The sequence below is a fragment of the Atheta coriaria genome, unplaced genomic scaffold (assembly GCF_025399875.1).
Source record: "Atheta coriaria isolate IRGN ID8LTWV9N9 unplaced genomic scaffold, Caltech_Dcor_3.1 hic_scaffold_7_pilon, whole genome shotgun sequence".
Taxonomy (NCBI): Eukaryota; Metazoa; Arthropoda; class Insecta; order Coleoptera; family Staphylinidae; genus Dalotia; species Dalotia coriaria.
The window spans coordinates 1472908-1497636 of record NW_027045449.1 but is presented as its reverse complement, the minus strand read 5'-3'; the positions used below and the strand labels follow the sequence as shown (position 1 = coordinate 1497636).

General features: G+C 37.9%; 1 protein-coding gene across 3 annotated transcripts; it reads right to left on the bottom strand.

The window, feature by feature from the left end:
• Positions 1-537: 537 nt before the first annotated feature.
• On the bottom strand, positions 538-24447 carry LOC135795297 (acetylcholinesterase-like). 3 transcript variants are annotated; one of them, XM_065306928.1, is made up of 4 exons: positions 23968-24447; positions 9628-9724; positions 7088-8946; positions 538-5546 (listed from the first exon to the last, which is right to left on the bottom strand). In XM_065306928.1, exons 3-4 carry the CDS (start codon positions 8928-8930, stop codon positions 5347-5349), a joined length of 2043 nt encoding a protein of 680 aa, XP_065163000.1. In that variant the 5' UTR covers positions 8931-8946; positions 9628-9724; positions 23968-24447; the 3' UTR covers positions 538-5346. The 3 variants fall into 3 exon arrangements, with proteins under 3 accessions (XP_065163000.1, XP_065163001.1, XP_065162999.1); XM_065306929.1 differs by lacking the exon at positions 23968-24447 and adding an exon at positions 13896-14080; XM_065306927.1 differs by lacking the exon at positions 23968-24447 and adding an exon at positions 11921-12070.
• Positions 24448-24729: the final 282 nt, after the last annotated feature.

Here is a 24729-nt window from a genome sequence, read left to right as displayed (position 1 = left end):
TTATTGACACGCAAACAAGATAAATATTTGGTCAGTGTATAATTGACATGATGACTGTTAAAAAACTATCCTTTAATATTTGGAAATTACAAATTAGTTAGCTGGATGTGTATTTTGGGTTGCCTATATATGATATCTGTTCCCTCAGCTGATTGTGCGATTGTGATTGGTTGTACAAGGGGCGGGATGTTGAATTGTTCACTCTGATTGGTGTAATCCTAACTAATGCTACAAATGCGAATAATACGATATATGAATGTATGTTTGTAACGCTGCTACGCACAAACCACTAAACTAATATTAATAAATTTTGGTATAAAAATACTTTGGATGTTGGAGAATAACATAGGCTACTTATTCTGCAGTCATCATGCCTATTATGTAAAACAATAATTATTCTTAATTTGTATTATTCTGAAATCTGAAGATGTAGAAAAATGAAATGGTTGACGAATCAAAATGTTATTTAATCGCAGTTCAATGACACAATGAAAGAATGAAACAAATGAGTCGTGAATGAATTATTATTAGTATATATAGTATATAGTTATTAGTATATTTATGTACAAGCATTTTTCATTTATTTGAAATTTCTCAATCAATTTTTTTGTCATAATAATAATATTAGTACAGCCGATGGCCTACAACAACTCTAATGTTTTTCTGTGTGTGTGTGTTCCTCATCTGCCACGCTCTGTCTTAAATGTCATTCATATAATTTATATATAGTAATTTTAGTATGTAATTAAATTCTTACTTATACACTAAATACCGTTAATCGTCAATAATAATCAATATGAATCGAAAAATGGAATCATAATTTATTCGAAATTCTCGCTCTCATTCCATTACTTCCACTTTACATCATCATCATCATCACCATCATCTTCATCTGGTTTTATTTAAATAGAATATCAATACAATAGGAATAGTGGAATATAGAATCGAAGCAATAATAGAGTTTAGTCATAATATTTAGTATTAATATCGCTAAAACAAAATAGATGCGTAGTTATTGTTAGTAATTATTTGTTTGTTTATTTGTTTTGCAATTGTAATCGTTTATATTGAATAAGTAAGGTATAGATATCGAGATAAACGCTTAAAACTAAAGAAAAACACAGGAAAAATTCATTCACATTCCGTCCAGGTTCACGACTTCACATACATTGCTGTAAAAGAAGTTGCCTAACATGAATCGGTCGGCTTCTAGTTCCATTTAACCCCACGGCTTATAAAAACGATAAATGAATGGCATTTACTTCCATCCGCATTATTTTCCTTATTATCCTCCTCATCTGCTCCTCATTTGTTCCTCTCACAATGTGTACACTTACACTTACACTCGTAGGCTTAGGCGTAACTCTTACTCATTATTCGGTATGTTTAATAAACGAATAACTGGAATACAAGTAATTGTGTATTATAATACAAGTTTTTCTTTTTTAGAACTTTGCATCTTCATCATTGTATTTTATATCAGCGTTTGCGTTTATTTTTAATTCTCAGACAAATATATTTCTTCAACTAATCATATCGCACTATATTGTAGTAGTTTATGCGTAATAGTAATTATAATTGTAATTATAATTAAGAACGGAATTAGCAACAACTTCGCTGTGTGTGTTTAAATTTATTTCATTTTTTTCTTGTTCTTCTTCTTTTTGTGTGTTTTGTGTGTGTGTGTTTGTCTCACCTCGCCTATCATTATAATTGTTCGTGTATCGTTAACATTTAGTTTGCATCTTTAAAATTATGTATGTAATTTTAATACATAATTAAATCTAAATACGCTTAGGTCTATCCTGAACCATTTTCATCATCGTCAGCATCATAATCGCCATCATTTTAGTTTATTAATACGAATTAGTGCCAAACAACAGAATCGTTATTACACTCAACAGCTTCTTGAACAAGTAACAATTTAAACGTAAACTTAACTTTAACAATGTTAAACTTAAACATATACAAAAACGGGAATAAAATATTTAGTTTTCAACGCAAAAAAGAAACATTTTCGTGAGTTATGTCACTGTATGCAACCCGTGATACATCATATGTTGTATATATGGTTGCATACAGTTTGCATATAACACAACTCGCGTTTTATCTTTGGATAGTATGTAATTTTGTTGTCAATGATCGTAAAGTGTGTAATCAAATCGTATGTTTTAGTTTAATTTGTTTTTTATTACGTTTTATTACTTTTTTTTGTTGGAAGAACTGGGAAAGCCAAAAATATTTAGTTAAATACTGACAGTTACAAGTAGTTTAAGATTTCTATCGTGGTTTCGTTCGTTGCTATCTTGGAACTCATCTTAAAATGCAAACATAACCTCTAATCATCGCTATCTATATATATTTGTTTTATAATACAATTCATAAGGTGTCGAAAGCAACGAGGATATGTTTTAGTATTAGTTATTTATCATTAACTTATTAAATACAAATTTTTCTGTTTTTTCTGTGTGTATTGTTATTAATATTTTCATTTTTCACCTCGTTTTTTGTTATCGTGTTTAGTAATTCTGTTTTAGCAAGTTTCTTGTTGGTATTTAGTATCTAATTCTTTAATAATTAATAATTAAATATTAATATAATTAAATTTATTAGGTATGTTACGTTAATTTATCGTGTAATTCATTTTTTCCCTACGAGCTAAACGTGTTACTCATTTTTCTCTTCATTTATGTATGATATGTCAATTTTATCTTCCTCATCGTTTTGATTCTTCTTTAAATAATTTCGTTACTCTCTTAGTCTTTGATAGAGCATATTAGGTTAGTACTTTTCTGAACACCGAGCGCACAATACTTTCAAGTTGGTTTTCGTTAATGTTTCAAAGCAATTCTAACGAATATTCTGTGTGTACGTTTAAAATAAAACTGTCATTTGTCATTTTAGTTGACTGTATGCTTCCCAAATGACACCAAAACCCATACAATCCATACTGGTCAATAATCCGCGTGCACAGATCATTGATTCTGGTCGATATCGTATTGTTTTTTGTTTATTTAATTATCTAGAAGTATTTAATACGAATTAGCACAATATTTAAACGTATTCAGTATGCACTAAACAAAAGCATTGATTGAAAACGTTTCGCAATCGATGCGCCTAGACAACTAGGCAACTTTATCAGCATCATAAAGGTTCGAAGCCAAAAAGCGTAACAAATAACGTAAATTCAAGATGTTTCATTTCAACATTTAATAAGTCCTCGCACTGTGTATGTCTTTTGGGTGGAAAGCAGGCGTCTAAAATGTATATCGTGTTAGGTTTAACATTCAATAGTATTCGTAATTCTTTGTTTTTTTTTCTTTCTTTGGGTAAATTCATAACAATAAGTTTTTCAATGTGTGTCACTTTTATGTTTTAGTAAATTTGAACGTAGCATTACTTTCTCCTCTTAGAATGTGTTTGCACCATCTTCTGGATATGTATTTGAGTGGGTGTATTCATTAAAATTTTGGTTAGCAAGTCGAATTGAGTCGTTTAAGTTTGAAAGACGTTGAAAGAATCGGAAGCGTTCGCTAATAATCATTTTTTTTTTGTTTTTCCACTAAACTTTCAATACGGAGGCACAAGATAGACGTACGCTAGAGTAATTAGTAATTTATTGGCTATCATAATTAATTCACGAATTAATTATTGATTATCGTCTATTCTATTCGTCTAATATATTGCGTTGCATTAGAATTAAGTAGTTTTTACGGTGGGGAATAAAAAGGTTCATTTAATTCTATGTTTTTCAGCACGAAGAAGGGGGAAAACCGCCTGTGTACGAAACAAATGTATGTGTGTTACGTGTGTGTGTCGGTGTGGCTGTGTATATTACAGTTTTAAGGCAGCAAAGAGATAAGTTACATCAGCGGGAGTAATATTAATACATTTGTGTTCGTCTAATTCCATCGTGAATACATTTTATAGCCTGAATTTTGCTCTCTGTGTGTGTTTGAGTGTGTGTTGGCAATGATGGTAGTCTTAATAATGTACATTCTGTCATTCTGATAATATAATATTCATCTTTATGTAAATGTTAATTTATTCTGCGGGCGGAACTTATTCGTTTACTCGATTTTTTTTTTTCATCTTCTTCATCATATAAATTGCTGAGATTTAGATAATTTCTCTTTTGCTCTACGATAATAATTACGTTTAGGCGAGGATTACTTTGACTCAAGCAAACAAAATCAAGTGTTTTGTTTAAGCTGACAATAGATTAGGCCCTTAAAATCTGGTAATTTTTGTTAATATTTTGTTTAATCATCAAAACGTCATAAATCTAGATGGTAAAAATGTGGTGCAAAATGACACGTATGAGCTCGCTATATCAATTTGTTTATTATCTTAATTCATTTTCGCTTCTTCTTTTGTATAAACTTGGGAATCGTAATATAATTAGTGTGTGTTTTTGGTTGCAGTTTCAAAGCCAATCGTAAGCCATATTATTCTTTGGTTAGGTTCGTGTGTATATTGTATATTCAGATGACATAACCTCTTTAATTGTAGTTTAATTTTGTTTGCCGCGTATAATATGGTCCTTTAAATGTAAGAGTTATATTTGCGTTTGAGTAATTCCATTAGCATCATCATTGAGTTGTATTTTCATCTTCTTTTTTTGTTTTGTTTTAGAGACGTTTAAACATAGGGGTGCGATTCGAACAATTCCAATCGCATTGCAGCCACCTGTTTTCTAGGCCTGGTGTGTGATAATAACAAACATTGCGTCATCGTCTGTATACAGAGTGTTTGTGTGTGAGTGTGTGTGTGTGGGTAGAGTAATTTTTAGGTTATGAAGCATTTTTTGGATGTATATGCACACACGCACACACGTCGTCACTGTTTTTGTGTCGTTTTTTTTCTGTGTCTCCTAAGCTTATTTGTTTATAGAGTTTTTTCTTCTTATTATTCATTAGGTACGTTGTCAAGTTGTCTTCCGTGTTATTTTACAACAAGCATTGACTCTATAAGTAGCGAAAAGCGATTCTCAAGTTTTTGTATGTTTTTTTTTTCTTCATCTTCTTTAAATTAGTACTCCCTATATATTCATATATATATATCTTAATAGTTATCATTCATCGCCAATATGGCGAAATGGTAACAGTCCGATTGATTTTTGCTGTTGATACCAATTCGTTTATTTATAATGTTTAAGTGTTAAGTATATATTTAGTATTATTAGCTTTCTCGCTCGCTTTTTTTCTTTGTTTTTGCAAAAATGTCCCCCGCGCAGCATCGAAGCTGATTCCAATATATTTAATAAGTTATTTGTTGTGTTTGCTGCTTGGTGGGTAAGTTTTGTGTGTTTGTGTGTGAGTGTGTAATATAGTTTTGTTGGAATATCTACGCTCGTGTGATAGCGCCGAATCGCTGAAGCGGCTGCGATTGGAACGTGGTCGTAGTCGACGGCGAGTGTAGGAAGTTCAGCAATATGGCGTGTACTATGAATAATAACATGATGGCGGCGGTCGCCGTGCTGGGCGCCGGCGACATCTTCATCGATGAACTCGTGCATGGCTTGTTGGATGGCGCTGTTAGTTCCGCTGCAACCCACAACACACGTTAATTTAATTTTTATTTTATTTTTAAAGAAAAATGTTTAATGTTTTATTAAAGAAAATTTTATTTGAAAGAGAATATAGATTTCTTTGTTATTCTATGCATTTCGTATTCTTATAATTAACTTATCGTGGTTTGAGCTGGAATTCAGCATGTCTGCAACCCCGACGTGTCGCTTCTCTTTCCGCTTGTCGCCGCCTGCCTGCCGCCCCTTGATTCGGACGCATCGACTCAATGCGGGCGCGCGCGCCGCATACGTAATGCCTTATTTAAACCCGACTCATCTTCGTCTTCTCATCTCTTCATCTTTTCCGATTATAATACTTCGATAACCCACTCTCACTCACTCTCGAGTTTTCGAACTTTAGTTTTAACGCGCCCGGCATCGCACCAGCGACAAATTGCTTCATTATAACCGAAAAGATCCGAACACCAATGTTTTGAAATTGTCGATTATTTTGTTAGTTATCTAAAATGAGATTTAAAAAATAAATCCCGGCGTCCGGAAGAGTTATTTCTCGACACGCACAAAAGAGCGTGAAAGTACGCCAACACACTCCATTTGCTGTTAAATTCATTTCTTTATTTCTATCGCTTCCGCAAGCGCTGAAAATTGGTTGGGGAATTTTAGCTCGCCGAATGAAATTCGATTACCACTCAACACTCGTCCGCAATCCGCTCCGCACAAAGGAAGATATACAACCAGTCGAACACGTTCGAAACATGTCTATTCGGTGTGCGCGAGAAAGTTAATATTTTAATTCGAGCGCATTCGAGTGGAAAATATTTTATTAGTTCTAATCGCCTCAATCGGGTAGTGTACGCATCGATCTGTTTTGGCATTCATGACCACAATAGGCAGATTCTCGGGCGCACAATGGCCGCGGAAGATTTATCGCCGTATTTGTGGAAAATTTGTCGGCAGCCCTATAACATTAAGTTTCCTGAACACATTTGTTACGCAACATATAGCATCCGATTGGATGGGTTGAGCCTAGCACGCGTGTTGGCAACTGTCCGCGCATCATTAGGACAGGCTTCCGAGGGGTTCCGAGGAGGGGGCGGTTGTGGACGAGGGTGTATTAACTAACCGAACATAACTTTTACTCATATTTTCTTTTCCGCTCGCTGGCGCGCGCGCTCGTAGATAGATATATTGTGTGTCCGAATGGGCTGTGCGGCCGAAGTTCGAAACCAAAGCGGCCGCAACTCAATTATTGGAAAATCTCCGGACCGCTTTCAATAATTGTTTTCTCGTTTCGCGTCTGATTTTCACCGATTTCTCGCGCGGAAACATTTCCAGGCTTCTTCTCCGTTAATGCTTCTTCTATTACGACCCGAACGCGCGGCGTAGAGTGGTGTTTCTTTTCCTTTTTCAGCAAAAGAAAGTCCAATTACTTCACATAACATTCTTTCAGCGTAGAAAATACACTCCGAAATAGATTTAAACCTTGATTTCACGCTTTAAACTTAAAACGTAAAAAATAAATAAATCGAAATGTGTATATTTGGTTGCCTATATTACCTGTGATTTGTGTTAATTGAGGTAGGTATTTCTTCCAGAAGGCACACTGCTTGAGTCTAGGACCATGACCTGTGGCTGTGGAATTAACATCAAGGGTCAGATACTCCCGACCGTAGGCGGTGTGCAGAGGCCATATGGTTGGAGTCCAGACGCCGTTGGGCGACAGACTCGGATTGCCAGTTTTAGCGAAATTGGCCCAGTATTTCATAATCCGCCGGCTGAGATCAACCTCCTGCGCGGTGTAGCTCTTGGTCGGATTGAGCGCCTCGCCGAAGACGTAGTTGATCTCGTCGGCGTGCATGACACCCGTCCACGAGGGCCACGGATTGGCAATGGTGCGATGCTTGAAGTAATACATGTAGACATTGTTGCCATTTTCGGCGTACTTGTGCGCGAACTCATTCACATTGCACGTGAACTGATAGTCGCCGACCATCTTGTCGAGCGCGTCGCGATTACTCAGCGGATCTTCCGGGTTCAGCCAGTTGGTGTACTCGAAGACGATCGCTTGGCGCGCCACCGCATTGAAGTACGGATTGAGTTCGGTGACGGCGCGTAGGAACTCTGGCCGATTGACAAACACATTCTCCTCCTTCTTAAACAACTCCATCAAGTAATAGATAATGAAGTAGTAGCCTTCCTCGGTGTTGGAACCCATCAGAATATTGGTCTTTTTGAAGTTTTTGTTAGCAAGCGCACGCACTGGATGCTCATCCAGAAAAGCCCCATCAATAACAGGGACAAAGGGGAACTCACAGATTCCTAAGGTTCCCCACTCGTTGTTGACCAACTCAATTGGGTCCTTCTTACGTAGGCATGAGATAACCGCTGGTAAATCTTCACGTTCATGTGGACAACCAACTGCTTCAGCTAATCGCAACCCACGAAGGATACTTTCTTCACGGGAGATCACCGCCCATGGTGCTGTCGCGCTTCCTGACTCCATAATCGCCTGCGAGAAGAGGTTACGCGATAGTGGTGATAGCAGGTGAAAGGAAACAGAAGCAGCTCCGGCGGATTCACCAAAGAGTGTGATATTGTTCGGGTTACCACCGAAAGCGGCAATGTTGTCACGCACCCACTGGATGGCCATCATCTGGTCAAAGAGACCCGCATTACCGGGCACGTCCGAGGTGCCAAAGTAGAGGAAGCCTAACGATGCAACGCGATACTGCATCGACACCAGAATAACGTGCTCCTCAGAAACCAATATATTATGATCGTAGACATCGAGTGTATTAGTACCAGAATAGAACCCGCCGCCAAACACCCACAGCATAACGGCGGCGCTCTTTGGGCGCGGTTTTGGTACCACCACGTTGATGTACAGGCAGTCCTCGTTCAGCGGCGTGTTTGGGTTCCACATTGTCGCCCCCGGAAAGTCACCAAACACAGTGTCTATGATTTGCACGCACGAGTTGGGCATTTTGGTAGCATTCAACACATGATCCCACTTTTCAACTGGACGCGGATGCCGGAAGCGCAGATTCCCAACCGGTTTCTGCGCGTATGGAATACCCAGCCATGCGTCGACAAGTTTACCAGTTGCTGCCGCAATGGTCGTACCACGAACCTTACCCTTCTTCGTCTGCACCACCAGCGGGTCCTCTTCGGTGCTATCACGTCGTGATACCTCCCGACGGCCTTCTTCGGGCCCATCTCGCCGGAACTCCTCGCTATCTCGATGCGGGTCGAAGGGGTCCCGCGACATATGGTATGCCTCCGCGTGTGGCTCCTGCTGCTGCTGCTGCTGGGGATGATGGCGTCCCCGGTGTGGATTTGGAAGGCATGAAGGTAACAAGAAGCAGATCAGCGCGCAGGCTGTCCACGGACTACCACGCATTGCTTTGTCAATTAATCTGCAAACAAACGAATCAATTTATAGCTGCATCTCATAGCGCGAGCGCGCGTTACAAATTGTTCACAAGTGTTTCTCTGAATGATTCAGTCTTGTCGGAGCGCACGGGCCTTTGTTGCAATGGATCGTTAGCATACACAGGCGGCATTTAAGCACACACACACAAGCGTACGCACTTAACTCGTAGGCGAGTGCATTGTTTGCTTTCTCATTCGCAAGCCCTTCTCCCTCGTCATCCGCGTACACTTTGCCAGTCTTTAGCTATTGTACGTCGGATATGTTCGTTGTGCGTCGCTTCCATCAGTAAACTACAAATTACATCTAATTAATTACCGCAGAATGGGCTTCGCGCCGTGTACATGCTTTTAGAACAAACAAATGCCTTGCTGAAATTTATTTCATCACGTTTCACGTCCTTTTCCCGGGAGGCCATGGAGGATACCTGATATTTCCTTCAGTTTTCAGAAAATTGTCTTACAAACATCAGAAAATTCATATTTTATAGAATAAATTAGAAATGTTTGCATAAAAATAAAAATAAACAACGTAGGCAACCCAAACAACTTCTTAAACGGTAAAAACTTCAATCCATACGTGACAAACAAGTTGCCTATCACAACTTGATACTTGACGTTTTACAAAATGTCAAATTTTACAATTTTAATGCTTTCAAATTACTTACACAATAAATGTCAACAGGATTGTAGACCATGTGGTGTGCGCATACTGATGATGCCTAGGTAGTCCTGTTGAATCCTCTGTGTGTTTATTACAGATATCTGTAAAACAAAAAATGGAATCCCATCAGTAGGAACCTGTAGCATTAATAGCGAGCATGTGTTCGTGGTAAATCTGCGCTTATGATGTGAATAATTGCCGGGCGATAAATGCAGGTAAGATTAACCTACTTTACAGCGATGAATAATATACTTAATCCGTCATGGATTGCCTCTCCACCTGCCTGGATGCAACACATGCCTCTACACGTGGCGAAAAAATATTACGCCGCGCTTTACAAAATTAATGCACATACAACCATGGGATTAGCTAAAGCCACTCGTAATTAATTTAATTTTAATTTATCTGCGTATAAATATTTTGCTTATCTAACAGAAAAAAAGAAGAAAAAATCGTGTTTTAAAAAAAGTGGAGCAAAATATGCGCATAGATCAAACCTGGCTGTGGTGGAGATAAGGCACGCTTCTTGTTCAAATATTCAAATCTTTCTCATCATCAAAGTGTAAACCTACTCAAACATTATTAACTTTACTTTACTTTGTTTTTATTGATCTCCCCTGCACGTTGAAAAATCTAATTTTCTTGTAAGGATAAAAATAAACAACGTAGGCAACCCAAACAACTAAATATAATAGGGATGATTATTATTTAGTTACTAACGAGCTGGCGCTGCGCATAAAGCTGTTTGGTTTGGCAACGAGCAATCGAAAAGAAAGTCGACTTTGAGGAGCAAGTTTGTTTGCGGCTTTAATTGGGAAACTTGGCGAGTTATTAGTGCACTTGAATTGTGTGTGCAACTTGTTTCCGCATTCCACGCAAAAGTTTGCGATGATTTTATTAGAAACTTAACTTGTTTTCAGACATGCCACGTGCGGTATATAAATATATTCACGGCAAGTAGGATTGTGTTTATTGGTTGCGACTTTGATGCGATTAGATGCCGCTCGCAATTTTTCAAAGAATAGACCGCAAAAACAAAAGCATATATGAAAATCCAGCTTTTCCTTGAACACATCTAAGCGAAACATACATTTTCCATTTTATGCTTCGACTGCAGCCTCCGCAAAGTTATGCTTTCGAGGATTTGCGCTTCCTGAGACGCAAATCCCTCATATACCCCGCACAGAAAATATTCACGCTCGATATTATTGATTCTCATGTGTATGTTGGGTTGCAGAGCCAACTTTCTCGCCTCACACTATTCACTTGTGAAATAGTATTGACCGGCGCCTTCACCACAAGACGCATTAATCAATGTTGTCAGCACGTGAACTATTAGTATGGCCATAATTTTTAATACGAAAGCATTCCGTCTTGCGCGGCTTGTACTCCACACACAGCACCTAATCGATTTTTTATGCGTGAGAGTTATTCAATAAATGCGGTGTTTGTATAATTCGTGAACCCGGCGGAGTTCTCTGCTGAGTTACAACGTGTTGAAACTGAAAACGCAGCGCGTTTTTTATGGCGCTGGGCATATTTGTGCCCGTTTATTGGTTTACCTGTGCTCGCGCGAGCTTATCTTCGCAATTGCGCTTTCATGTACTGAAAATAATTTACTTTGCTCAAACGTGCGCTGTATGTGTGGGCATGAGTGCGGTTTTTTCTTTCTCGGAGAGCAATAAAGTTTATTACTTTCAGCGCAGCCGACAAAAAATTTCCTACGGCTGAACTTTTCATCCCCCCAACGTGCGGCTAATCAACCATAAAATGTTAAACAAAAGGAAACAATGCGGATACGACACGATAGAAATCTGCATTGGGAAATATTTATAATTAGTGACAAGAAAAACGTTTTGGTTGAAAAAAATCGGTTTTTTAAACTAAACAAATAATAAATAAAGAAAAAAAAATTAATTGTTGTAGTGAATAGCAGAAAACATTTAAATTGCGAGTAATTTTTTTCCTCAAACTCTTAAAAACCGGTATACCGGTATTTTGAGGGACAAAACCGGTATTTTAAATTAAAAACTGATATATTGAGAAATAAATATCAATAATTATGCTTAAAAACTAAAATTTTAAAAATAAAAAACTGGTATTTATCGGTATACCGGTATTTTGATTGAGAAAAACCGGTATTTTATTCAAAAACCGATATTTTGAGAAACAAAAACCAATACTTATATTTAAAGACCAAAATTTTGAGTATCAAAACCGCCATTTTAAATACCGAAAACCGGTATTTTATACAATATTCTTATCAGCACGCAAAGATGTGTTGTGTAAATACTCACGTGTGCACACAGAGAAGTCAAATTGATTTCCAGCGTCAATTGCCCCGCGCACTTGTAATTCGTGTACAACTTGTAACGCCGGCAGCTCGCAAGTTGTGTGTGCAAGTTTCTCGGCGCGATTCCATCGGAATGACTATTTGTTCAGCGCGCTCGCAGTCCGCGCGCCGGCTGGTCATTTAAACTTGCGATTGTGTACGCAGATACTCATGTACACATATTGAATAATAAAGTTGATGCACAAACATTGAAAGCGTCCTTATGTGTTATTATTTTATTATGTTATTAGCGCGCCGCGAGTGGTTGTAATGTTTCGGTCGGGATAGTGCAGTGCAATATGTTATTATTTTATTTTAAGCTGATCGATACGTGAGGCGTGAACAGGAAATTAAAATTTTAATAGATTCAAATGGATTAATTTAGATTACATGCGGGAATTTATTATTTTTATGATGTTTGAAAAAATATTATAAATGATTGGTGAATTTGTTTGAATTTGTAAATATGTAGAATTATAGAGGGTTAAAATGTTTGTAAAATGAAATTTAAATCATTTGTTTTTGTGTTTTTGTTTTTGAGTTATGAATATTTTTGTTTTTGTTTGAGAAAAATTGCAGAGTTTTACTCTTTTGTAGATAAAATAAAATTGGCTATAAATACACTTTTTCTTCTTTGACAGATTTAATTTCCTTTAAATTTCCTTTCGAATGCTAGTTTATTCAATATTGTTTGATTTATAATAACTGAGATATTCGCTCTCAAACTTAAGTAAATTTTTATTTCAAAACAAAAAAATGAATTTGAAATTTATCACTATTTTTCCTCTCACACTAAAACCGTAAAATCTACAAAACCATCCCACTCCACAAATAATCTCAAATAAATTCTCGTTCTAATGAAATTTATTTCAAGTTTTTTCCTTAAAAATTAACCGAGTTATGACGCTTTAAAAATCACACAACATTTCCATCCACAAATTAACTATGCACAGTTCTTTAAAAACAAATGCACACAGTTTTACTGTTTTAAGACATAATGTGCGCATTAATGAATTAGAAACGTGCATCGGACGTAAGTACGAAAGCTCTTCAGCTCGCTAGAAGTGTAGTCGACGGCTAGACGAGACGTGTTTCATGTCTGCTTTATTGTTCGCGGCTCAAGTGTGTGTTGCATGATGCGTTCATAAAGAAATTGGAACAGAGTGCAAATATTCTCGTATGTGTACCACTCATACACTTCCATACTAAATTGACGTTAGCAGAGCAGACAGACACGTACGCAAATTACGTAAAAATTACACCATGAAAGAGCTATAAATAAAATTAAAAATACGCACACATTATTTATCAATGCACGATGATAATTAATGAGGACTAAAAAGCTATAAATATTACATTTATCGCTTGATTTATTAGTATTTGGACGTAATAAACATTAAAGTCGGCATTATAAATATACCAAAACAAGTTTATAGCTATTTATGGATATAAAAATTATATATTAAGTATCAAGTGCGCTAAGAGGCAGTTTAGTCACGTTTAGTTTTTGTATTTGAATTTTTTATCTTTATTTAATTTTTTTATTTTTTATTTAATTTTTTAATTTTTAATTTTTATTTATTTTTTATTTTCCACCCCGTGACTAAAGTACTTTAGTCACATCCTAGACCATCCTTGATTAAAATACCACTTTTTATATCTCAAAATCATGGAATTTATATTTTTACTAAAATTTAATATGTCTGAATAAAATCGTTAGAATTAAAGACTCGTATTTCATGTGTAGGTACGAAAGTAAATTACTATCAACATTATTTGATGTGTTTGAAATTGAGTCCTCAAGTTCGGATGGAAGACTGGATATATGTGCGCTGAGCGCTGCGCGCCAAAGTATTCCTTTCCAATTTAGTTTTAGCGTTAATGTCTTCACACATTCCCGGCGCGAATGTTTGAGAAATGTAACCGCCATATAAACTTACTTCTTAGTTCGGGGCGCTCCGCTTACAAATACTGTGCTATGCCGCACGCGTACACACACATAAAACCGCCGAAACCGACGCCGTCACACACGACACACGCTTCACTTTGGCAAACTAAAGCCGCTCGCATTGAGAGGATTTAATACTTGATTCTAGTGGGATCAGTCCTGCTCGATATAATATGAGTGCTTGTTATTTATCTTTTTTAGAGCACTTGAAGTGGGAAATTTCGTCATATTAAGAAATACCGGTTAACCGATTACAAAAAAAATCATAATCATTAATAAATAAATTTTTATTCGGTTAGAGAAGGAGATTTCTTGATATTTTGGAAAATATCGGTTAACCGGTTAAAATACCGGTTATTCGGTTAAATACCGGTTTTTTTTTTTAAATTGTAGATAATTTTAACGCGTTTTCTAATAAAAATAAAAATAAAAATATAAATTTTTTATAAAAAAATACCGGTTAACCGGTTATTTTGTAAAACACCGCTTATATTTAAAATATTCGCAAAAAATAGTTTGCAAACACGAAAAAATGCTATTAACACTAAAGATTGTTAATTACCGATTACGAAATACAAGTTTTTTTCGCTTGCATTGCGCGACACACCCGGTGCACATGTGCGTGATTTAAGCTCGCGAGGATATTTCCACATTAACCGACCACAGCACCAATACGTACAAACCGTTACAAACGCCCGCACTAATGTGCTAATCATACGATTTCAGAAACGTGACAATTCGTTCGCGCTATCGCACAAAAATCTCAAACAAGTTGGACACACAACCTTTTTGTTCTTAAACGGGGCGGCATGAAAGCTCGCCACCGCAATTTTCAAGCATTACATGTTTCGCTTTTGATAAAAGCGAGCAATTTTTCGCTGTAAAACTCAAAATGAAATCTTTGCAAATAAAATCAGCGCACACAACAGAACACAACACAACACAAAACGTGAAATAACCGAAATGTGGTTATGCTGGTTAAATTCTAATGCGAGGATTAAAGTAGACGCGAAAACTTCCTCCAATTCTTACGGTGCGTACGGAGTACGTATATCGATCGACGGCGTCACGTTTCTCCGCTGGCAATTTGTGTACCGCCGCCGCGCGCGGCGAGCAGACGTTTGCGCCGCGCCGTCTTCCTGCGAGACCCTTATCCGCGCCGCGCTGGCAAAAAGCGCAAAAAGCCGCCTGCCGAACACACTAATTACTGCTTTATTGAAGCACACCCAATCGAACGGCAAATACAAGTTCTAAAAACCTCAAAATTTCTTTTTTTCTTTTCTCGTGCTTTTTTTTTTGCTTTGATGGTAGTTCTGGTTGTTCTTGGCGCATATTGCGTTATAAATATTTCCGAAATTGCGCAAAATTTTTGTTTCACATCTTCGACGCGCCCGCTTTCCTTCTCGCTCGCCTCCGGTTTTAATATTCGCGAACGTGTGCGGCATGCGAAACGAGAGCTCTCTCGGGCGCTTTACGCGCGCCGGGGCGTTAGCGCTGTGTGTGTATATGTTGGGTGCTTACAAGTTTTCGTCGGGCGGCGGCGGCGGCGCGCCGCGGCGCCCCCAGCACGTATAGCGTATAAGTGCACGTAGTATTTACGGTGTGCGAGCACTAATACGTGAAAAACGGGAGGCGAGCGTACTACACGCCGAGGCATGGTTACGGGTCCAAGGACACGGCCTGATAAATAACGGGGAGGTCAAATCACTACAAACACACGAGGGCTTCCGCGCCTCCTTTGCCTCCTTGCAGATATTCACCTCTGATTCTATACGCATCCGTGGTATTCGTGGATTCGTGGATCACGCACGCAGAAAATGTTTTTCGATTGTATTTCTTTGAATTACGAGTAAATAAAAATGATATTAATATTTTTTAAGTGTTAATATTATAATAAACATTATAAACTATTAGAAATTGTAAAAATTATATTAAAAAATTAATTAATTTTTGAGTTATTTTTGATTTTTGCAAAAAAAATTATGAAAAAATTCAATTTTTGTTATTTAATTGCTTATAACTTTGGTAATAATCAAAATTTTGTCCTGATTCTTTGTAGTACTGATAAATATATATCTGTAGAATATATGACCATAATTTGAATAAAATACAATCAATAACAACAAAATGGCGGCATTTTTTGTGCTAAAATTGACGTTTTTTAATGAAATTGTAAGTTTTATCTTAAATAATTAATAAACAATACAATTATTGACAATTTTTACTATGAATTAATAAAATATATACTATTATCTCTCATTTGCCACAAAAATCAAAGCGTTATCTTGTTTAATTTGAAAGTTATTCCACTTTTAAATAAAATTTAAAATATTTTGATGTTAAAAATATTTTTTTTGAAATTATTACAAAAACTATATAAAAAAATAGTTCAAAGAGAAAGAAGATCACAGAAAATGTAATCATTTTGCACAAAAACAAAGTCTACCGCTCAAAAGCTACAACATAACCTCAATTGCACACAAAAAACCTGTAACCTTGAAATTCTAACCTTACAAATGTAAACACCCGCCAATAAAACTAACTAAACATGAAAAAAATCAAAATAATTCGCAGCTTGGCCAAAAAACCACTTGCAATACCGAGTGGTGTAATAAACCGGTCATATTTTTGCGCTGGCAGCCACTGCGGCGTTTACACGCACTCGAAGAGACACCCGAACACGAGTGCGCTCTCCAATGTCATGTAGGCGCACACGAAAAGCAAACCACCCGCCGGCCTGCCGCCCCCCTGGTCCGCGCGCACAATGCCTACACCAGCCGTAGAGGTACGTAGGTACGGCGGCACGTTTTCGGAGAGGGAGGGTGGGCACATAACCCAATTGTAAGTGTTTCCGTATCGATTGTTCAACATTTTGCGCTCTGCCTGCCTGCCTCCTCTGGCTGTGTGCCTGTGCGGCCGTTTTCGCCGGGCGGGCGGGCGGGCGGTGGACGGGGCGGCCGTGTATCCGTCCATTACGTCCCGCCGCACACATGCATCCCGCGCGCGCGTTTACTATGCTCTCCTGTAGGGCGGCGTGACAGCACCACAGTACCATCGTTCCGCGCGCACGCCGCCTCCACCGCCACCGCCGCGCCATAATACGGTCTGCACTGCAGGTAGACATGATGATAACGGCAAAATGGTTTGACCTCCTCTCACTTCCTCTCTCTGTCTGTTTCGGTCTCTTTTTCTCGCTTCTGCGGCCGCCGACCACCGACCGCCAACGACGGTTTACGGCGCGCACACGTATTGTTCGTGTAAGTGAATAAAAATAGTGCAAGCTGCATATTACATTCGCTGGGGGCACATGGGTGCCACTCGAAATTTATATACGCGCATTAAAATTAAATGATGTTGCTTGCCGCAAACTTCGGCTCTAATAATTCGAAATTAGTGACTTGGTGCGGCAACATTAATCAAGATATCACAGTCGCTGTGCGCTTCACTATTTTACGCGACCTTTAAAATACTGCAGAGTTAAAAAACTGATTGTTTCACAAACCGAATTTTCACCTACATAAAAAAAAGTAGGTGAAGAGAAATATACAATCAGCGTTAGAATCTAAATCGTTTTCTTTTTTTTCGCTTCATTCTTCATTCTTCATTCCCACACGTAGGAATTAATTTTTCCGCTATGCGTATTTTTAACTGTGCCATGTCACCACATGAGCGCCTCGCGTCTACTTCCTAACGTTTCGTTGGTAATTGTAGTCGAGGCGTCGGTGTCACGTAATGGGAATTAATTAATTGCCTATGTGCGCCGCGATTGAATCTCATTTCTCAAGCGTGTGTCCTCCATCTACTGACCGGTGGCGCTAAACGTAAAGTGTAATTAAACGCGGTGCGGGACCTTGAAGAGATATAATATAGGCAACCCTTTATGCGTTGTGTTGTCATTTTTATGCATTGGTCAAGGTGGTTTAATTACGCGCCGTCGTAAATCAAGAGATAAAGATATTGTCACAATAAAAGCTCGTCACGACATGTTTATCGCCGTGAAATTTATGCAACACACCATACACCAGGGAAGTACTGCTGCAACCATTATAACTTTACACAGAAAAAAAATATAACGCCAACTTTTCAAGATTAATTAATATTGCATAGACAACAAACAACAAATTGCGAACTTTGAACTTAGGCGACGAGGCGACGCTAAGTTATTAATTCGTTATTACTGTAACGCAATACCGCAGAGCGTCGTATATACAAGTTATTCATCGCGGACACATCGGGAGTCAAGGCAACGCAAGCGAAGAAGAGAAAAAAAAAGGAAAGGAAGAAAAAGAAGATGCCGCTGCCGCCAAGATAGAAGCGCAGAATTAGATTTTGGATGGACTATAAGTAAATGCAAGTATATGAGCACGAGCGCGCGCGCGCGATGGCGCAAACAAGATGGAGAAGTAAAGTTGTGCGCGCGGCGAAAAAACTTTGCAAAAAGTCGTTCTTCCCTAAAAAGCATTAATATTAAATTTACACGTACCGACAAGAGTATCGTCAAAGCACTAAGGCACGATCTCTGCGCGCGTGAAACTTTCGGGGGAAAAACTTTGCCCTCTGATACGCATACATCTACTGCCGTTTTTGAACAAAGCAAACATTTAAAGGTCATATTTTTTAAATATCTTCAAACTCTATATGCAAACATACCCAAAAAATACAAATATAAATTTTTTGTATGTTTGTTTCTCTTTCACACAAAAACTACTCAAGCGATTGTGTTGAAATTTTACAAAATTATAGATTATTTAATAAATTAAGACATAGGATAGTTTTTTATTGCAAAAATATTATTTAAATGGTGTAAAATTGAGTTAAAAAGTATTAATCATTGTTTTAGTTGTGTAATTCAAACCTAGGTGGCGCTAAAGTAAATTTTTAACCGTAAACTATGCGGATAAAGCTTGTAGAATGATAAAATAAGCAAAATATAGATTTTACGTCATGTACAAATAGAAATCTTGAATTTATACAAAATGCTTTTATTTGCGCTATCAAAAGTCAATACATCAGAATATCCACGTATGCAGAAATTCAATTTCCCACCTTATTATATCCGAGAATTTATGTTTTCATGTTTTCCATCCGGAATAAAATCCGCGCACAAAGCTTTTGTTTGCGAATATAATATAAAATAGTCTATTGTTTAGTGAAATATATTATTATTTCGCGTACATATATATATATAACAACTTTCAGCTACCGGTTATACTCTCGAATTGAAATTTATGTGCAAACTTCATTTGCAATTCAGATTTGGTGGAAGTTTTACGCGCGTCGTATTTCATTTGGGCGCATAAAACGGACGCGCTGCTGAAAATTTTTAATTAGACGTCGGTGCAACGCGCGCGCGCCTCGTTTTTTAACGATAATGTGCGCATAAATGAGGTTATGTCGTTTGTACGCGCGCAGAGGAAATTCTCGATATTACAGCGTGTAATTGGAGGAATTTAAGTTTTCGAAAGCGGATAGTATTGTTAAATGATATCTGTACATTCGGGGCGCGTTTACGATGTGACATTGTGTAAGAAACAAGCGAATTTCCCGGAGGCGGCTGGCGGCAGCAGTTGCGAAGCGATTAAAAGATTGAGACCGGATGATTAGCAAGACATGGAAAAGATTTCTACGGACTTTTCTAAGATTATACTTTTCGTCGGCATTTTTCTGTTTTTTCGGTTAAATATCAAAACATTAAAAAAAAGATCAATACCAAAAACACGCATATATTTTTGTTGTTTGTGTGGATTATGATTCCGAATGCACAAATTGAATTCAATGGGCAAATTGAATTTTCACAAACAAAGGAAATTATATTGTCACGACTTATCGTCTCGTAATATCTCCATATACATGTGCCAGGCGCCTCCACCACCCCGATGTGCATCCACAGAGAAACAATTGAATTACGACGAGGTACACACGTTGTACATTTACGAAATTTGGGTACTAATAGAATAAGCTATAATTTTAATACTGACGTGTTAACGTGCACACTGCGAGCTAAAATACGCCCGCATTTAATTACACAAAACATTGATTAAAATATTTGTAAAATGGTAATTTATGCAAATAAAAATTGGAATAACTCGCAAACTAAAAGAGATAGAATTAAAATTTTTAGTGTAAAATATAGATAATTTTATGGTCTATAATGTGTACTATACAGTAACTTAAAACAAATTATATTATTTGTGTAATTTAAAGAAAATCAATAAAAAATCGATTAAATATAATAGTAAAACATTAATTTATGCAAATAAAATTCGTGATAACTCGCAAACTAAAAGAGATAAAAATAAAATTTTTAGTGTAAAATGTAGATAATTTCATGGACTATAATGTGTACTATACAGCAACTTATAAGAAATTAAACTTTTGCTGTTATTTAAATAAAATCAATAAAAATCGATTAAAAATTTTTAAATTCAAAAACACGAATGACATCGACAAGAAATTTCATTAATTTACCTATAACAAGACTCTCTAGCATCAGATGAAACGCCAGAGCAGTTAAACAACTTAACGATTATACAGAGTGTTGCATAAATTAAATAAATCACCACAAAAACAAAAAATAAATTATAAAACGCTAAAATTAATTGAAAATCGTAGAAATTTATTTTCTTTCAATAGAATTCCACCATTTGCAAGTTCAAACACTCGGTTGAAATAGATTGACGCCGAGGAAGATGTGAAAAAGCGCTGGCAGGAACAGGAATCAAGCCACCCGCGATACTTCGTACTCAGTGCGGGTGCGAAAGTAAAGATTTATGTGGGGACGCGATGGCAGCGCGAAGAAGTAAAGAAGTGAAGAGTGAAAATGACTAATTGAATTCGAGCGAAGGCATCTCAAACATCGTAACATGGCTTCCCTATAAATGTATTTAACTTCATCACTCATTGCATCAGCGCTTCACGCGCGCGCGCGCGCGAACTCCATTTGCATTCATGGCGTCGCGTAACAAAGTTTTATCAAGCAGCAATACCCACTGCGATGCTTTTATTTGTTTCCGTCACGGATTGATACTTTACCATCAACAAGTAAACCAGGGCTGAAATTTTTCACAATCCAATCTCGCTAATGGTAATAAATTACGCCTGTCAATACCTCCATTTTCTATTTGTAGATAATTTTGAGGTTAGATCGGTGTATATATGTATAAATGTAATGGACTCATCCACACGTGAATATCGGTACGGTGCGCATCTATAAGCAAATCAATATAAACGTGATGAAATTGCTTGAATGAATTATTCACCAAACTGACGACTGCGTTATTATTATTATGTCCGCATATGTGTGTTCAATGCAGCCGCCAGCCGTCATTATTGTGATGATGATTATTATGTATGCATTATGTTAACAGTTGTAAAGAAATTAAATTTCGACAGTATCGACAGGATGCGCGCGGAGTGATTTCCATATTGTTGATGGAAATACAATATGGCGGCAGCACATAAATTTGACCTTGCTTTAATCATAACCACGGGAAGAGGGTGCTGGTATTCTAATAGGGAAAGTGTCAACAGCCAGCGCGGAGTCACATGCCGAACGGAACTCCGCGGCACGTGCGTGGCATTCCAACGCATAGCTGCCTGGCACCTCCACCAGCATCCCATGGCTGAGAATATAGGGATGCGTCCCGTACGTGCTCTGATCAATAACAAAAGATGCGGGCAAATAATTTTACGCACCGGGGTATTTCGCCACTAGCTGATAAATTCGGGAAAAATTTCTGCATTGTAATCAATATTCTTTTATGCTTACAAAATTGATTAAAAAAATTTTTGTGAAAATAAAATAAAAATTGTCATTATTTTCGAAAATATTAAAGAAAAATATTGATAGAAGGTCAGAAACTTCAAAAATTGACAAATTTTTTGTGAAAAAATTGTTTTTTGTTTAAAAATGTCAAAAAATCTTGTTTAACGGATAATAAACTTTAATTTTCATAGATTTTTGTAAAAATTTACTAGTTACCAACTATAAAACAATTAATATTAGTCAAATTCTTCAAAAACAAGATAAATATCATATTTTTCTTACTAAAAACATAAAATACACAAAGAAAAATGTAAAAAAACTAATTGAATGTCTAAAGACGTCATGAGACTTTCAATAAACAAATTTCTTGGGAAAAACCTAATGAAATCTGTTTACATTCCAAAAACTCGTGAGATTTTCCTCCTGCAGACGTTTTATTGCGTAAAAACCTTAAAAACCAGTCTCTGGCAGATGTTAAACCTCTGTTTACGTAAATTTACGTAATAATCAGCTGGCTACTGGCTAGTGTACTTGATAAATCGAATAAAGGTTATTTCCCGATATTAAAACGAAAGCAGCCCGAAATATAAAATAATAAAAAAGCTTTGCCGCAGTTCGGATCGATGCGACGAGCCGTCCCCACTATATATCGCCACGAATTCGAGCGGTAAATTTTTAATACAGTTATCTTCATCGTTTGTAAACTGTAAAGAACTTAGATCCATATTCACACATCCAACATCAACGAAGCCGATTTTTTGTTCTGTGTGTGATCTGTAGCTGTTGAAAAGCAAGCAGACACATTAAATTAGCAAAGTGTTTATCTGTGTTAAACTTGCGTCACTTTGACAGACTGCAGCAAAATGTGCGCAAATTATGTACGCGCTTGTAACGTGTGCGCGCCTCTTGATAACGCGCGCGCCCCGGGTCTCGGCTCATTTGCGAAATTGCAATATTAAATCAATAAATCAGACATCCGCGAAAATAAGCAGCGCAACGAGCGTAAAACGAGGCAATTAAGAGCGACGAGCACAGCAATGGGGGTTCGAAATGCGGCACAAGCTTGCGACGGTTGCGATGTCGCGTACAACTCTCGCTCCGCCACACTCCACGACTCCACTCTCAAGTTGTATACGGTATTATTGTGCTCGGCGCGGCGCGCACCAAGAGCGCCGAAGTTAATTGTATAAATAAGAGGATTATACATATATTGCCCTGCTTGGCGCTGTACGAATGCCTCTGCAATGCCTGCAACTTACACTTACATACAGAGATACTTACAGCGCGCACACTCGTATTCGTCGAGTGGACGACTCTGCACCAAACTAGGCAACTTACTTCACTTCTTACATCCGAGAGTGGGTTATTATCCAATATGAGCACCAATGACATAAAAATCTAACCTGACTTTGTATGGTGTAAAATAAGTTGCCTATAGTGCGGTCACAGCGATTTCCACATGCTTGCACGACAACTGAATGTGAAATTAGACGTAATTCAAGTCTGTCGAACTCATTGAAGCAATGATGACTTTATTCTAGCAGTGATATATTTCTGCTTTGGTTTGATAGCATGCGCAGAAGCATAAAATCACTGCGGCAGCATAAAAAACACGAAAATATGTCTATGCGCACCTGGCACTCGGGCGTAAAATTTAAATAAATCTAAAAATATCACAGGATTCATGCGCGATCCACACGGAAGCAATAATAACAATAATTTTCTAAGTGAAACGTAATATCGCCACGGCGCGCGGAATGCACACAGAAGCAAGGGGCAATGAATGCAAAATAGAAAATGAAAATGCAAAGTGTAAAATCAGTGGCGGTTGGCGTTATTATTTTTTTTTTGCGCGCCTTGCTGCCGCAGCGCATTTGCACGAAACCTCTCCTTCCTTTTACTTCCTGTTCCTGCAATCCTGCAAAACGCGCCGGCGTTATTTATTCCGGCCTGCAGCAGTATATATAGCACACCGCCGAGAGAACGTTTCTATTTCTGCATAGTTTCGCAAATTTTTCGGCTGCATATTATTTTATTTTTCCATAATGCATTTTCCATTTTCATGTGCAGAATGCACACAGCCCGGCGAGATTGCGGAGGCGCGATAACCACATCGCCAGTAACTAGTTTTCATTGGGGACGGGTCATAGTAGTAGTAAACCAACCCCTGGACTGCGGATGTGCGGTCGCACCACGCAAAAGTCTAAATGTATTAAAATTAAACCTCCGAATGCAAATATTTCCACACATACAGAGAGTTTTCATAATTTTTTTTGATAAAAAATAATCGGGGACCAACCTTATTATGATTATTGTTGCTTGAAGATATTTATTGTTTCAATGGCAAGCGCCGGAGTAGTTTATCTCATTTGGAATGGGTAACACACCGCTGTTGGGCATTGAAATTGTCCACTCCACACGATTAATTTAATCTTGAAGCTGGTGCATGCCCTGTGCCGCACAGATGTGTGATTAAATAATTAACAACAATGACGCCGCCGCCGACTTCACCATCTAAGTCACTCGTTTGCTAGTGTTTTATTTTATTCTCGGTGCGGTGTCGCGCGGCTTGCTCCAGCAGAATGTATGCAGAGAGAGAACACACACAGGCTGTGACCGGGACCCGTGATATCGGACCGATGAGACTGGTGCACTTGATACGAGAAGACTGCCGCCGCTGCACTGCCGTCCCGGCGCTATTACGTCACACCGCACACGCGTACTACCAGCGCTACTAGGTTACAGGGTTAGCAATAATAAAATACGAAAGAACGCCGCCGCCGCCGCCGCCGCGCTGCCACCACCGCCGACGTACACGCCGCCGCGATATGTCCGCATGCTGCTGCTGCTCGCACACGCCACCAGCAATGCAATAAACAAAGTGGGGGGACGCAATTCTTGTGTGCGCCAGGTGGAAATCAAAAAAATAACAACACTCTCACGACGCTGAGAGTCGTGAAAAGCTTGTTTTGCGGGAATTTTGCGCAGAAATTGCACACGTTGCCTCCCCCACTCTGCAGCGCGTCTCCTTACGCTCATGAGTAAATTACAGAAATGCAGG

Coding starts and splice junctions, on each gene's coding strand:
- LOC135795297 (XM_065306928.1), bottom strand. CDS start 8,930: ATGCGTGGTAGTCCGTGGACAGCCTGCGCGCTGATCTGCTTCTTGTTA. Junction 5,547..7,087: donor TCAATTAACACAAATCACAG/GTAATATAGGCA, acceptor TGTGGGTTGCAG/CGGAACTAACAGCGCCATCC.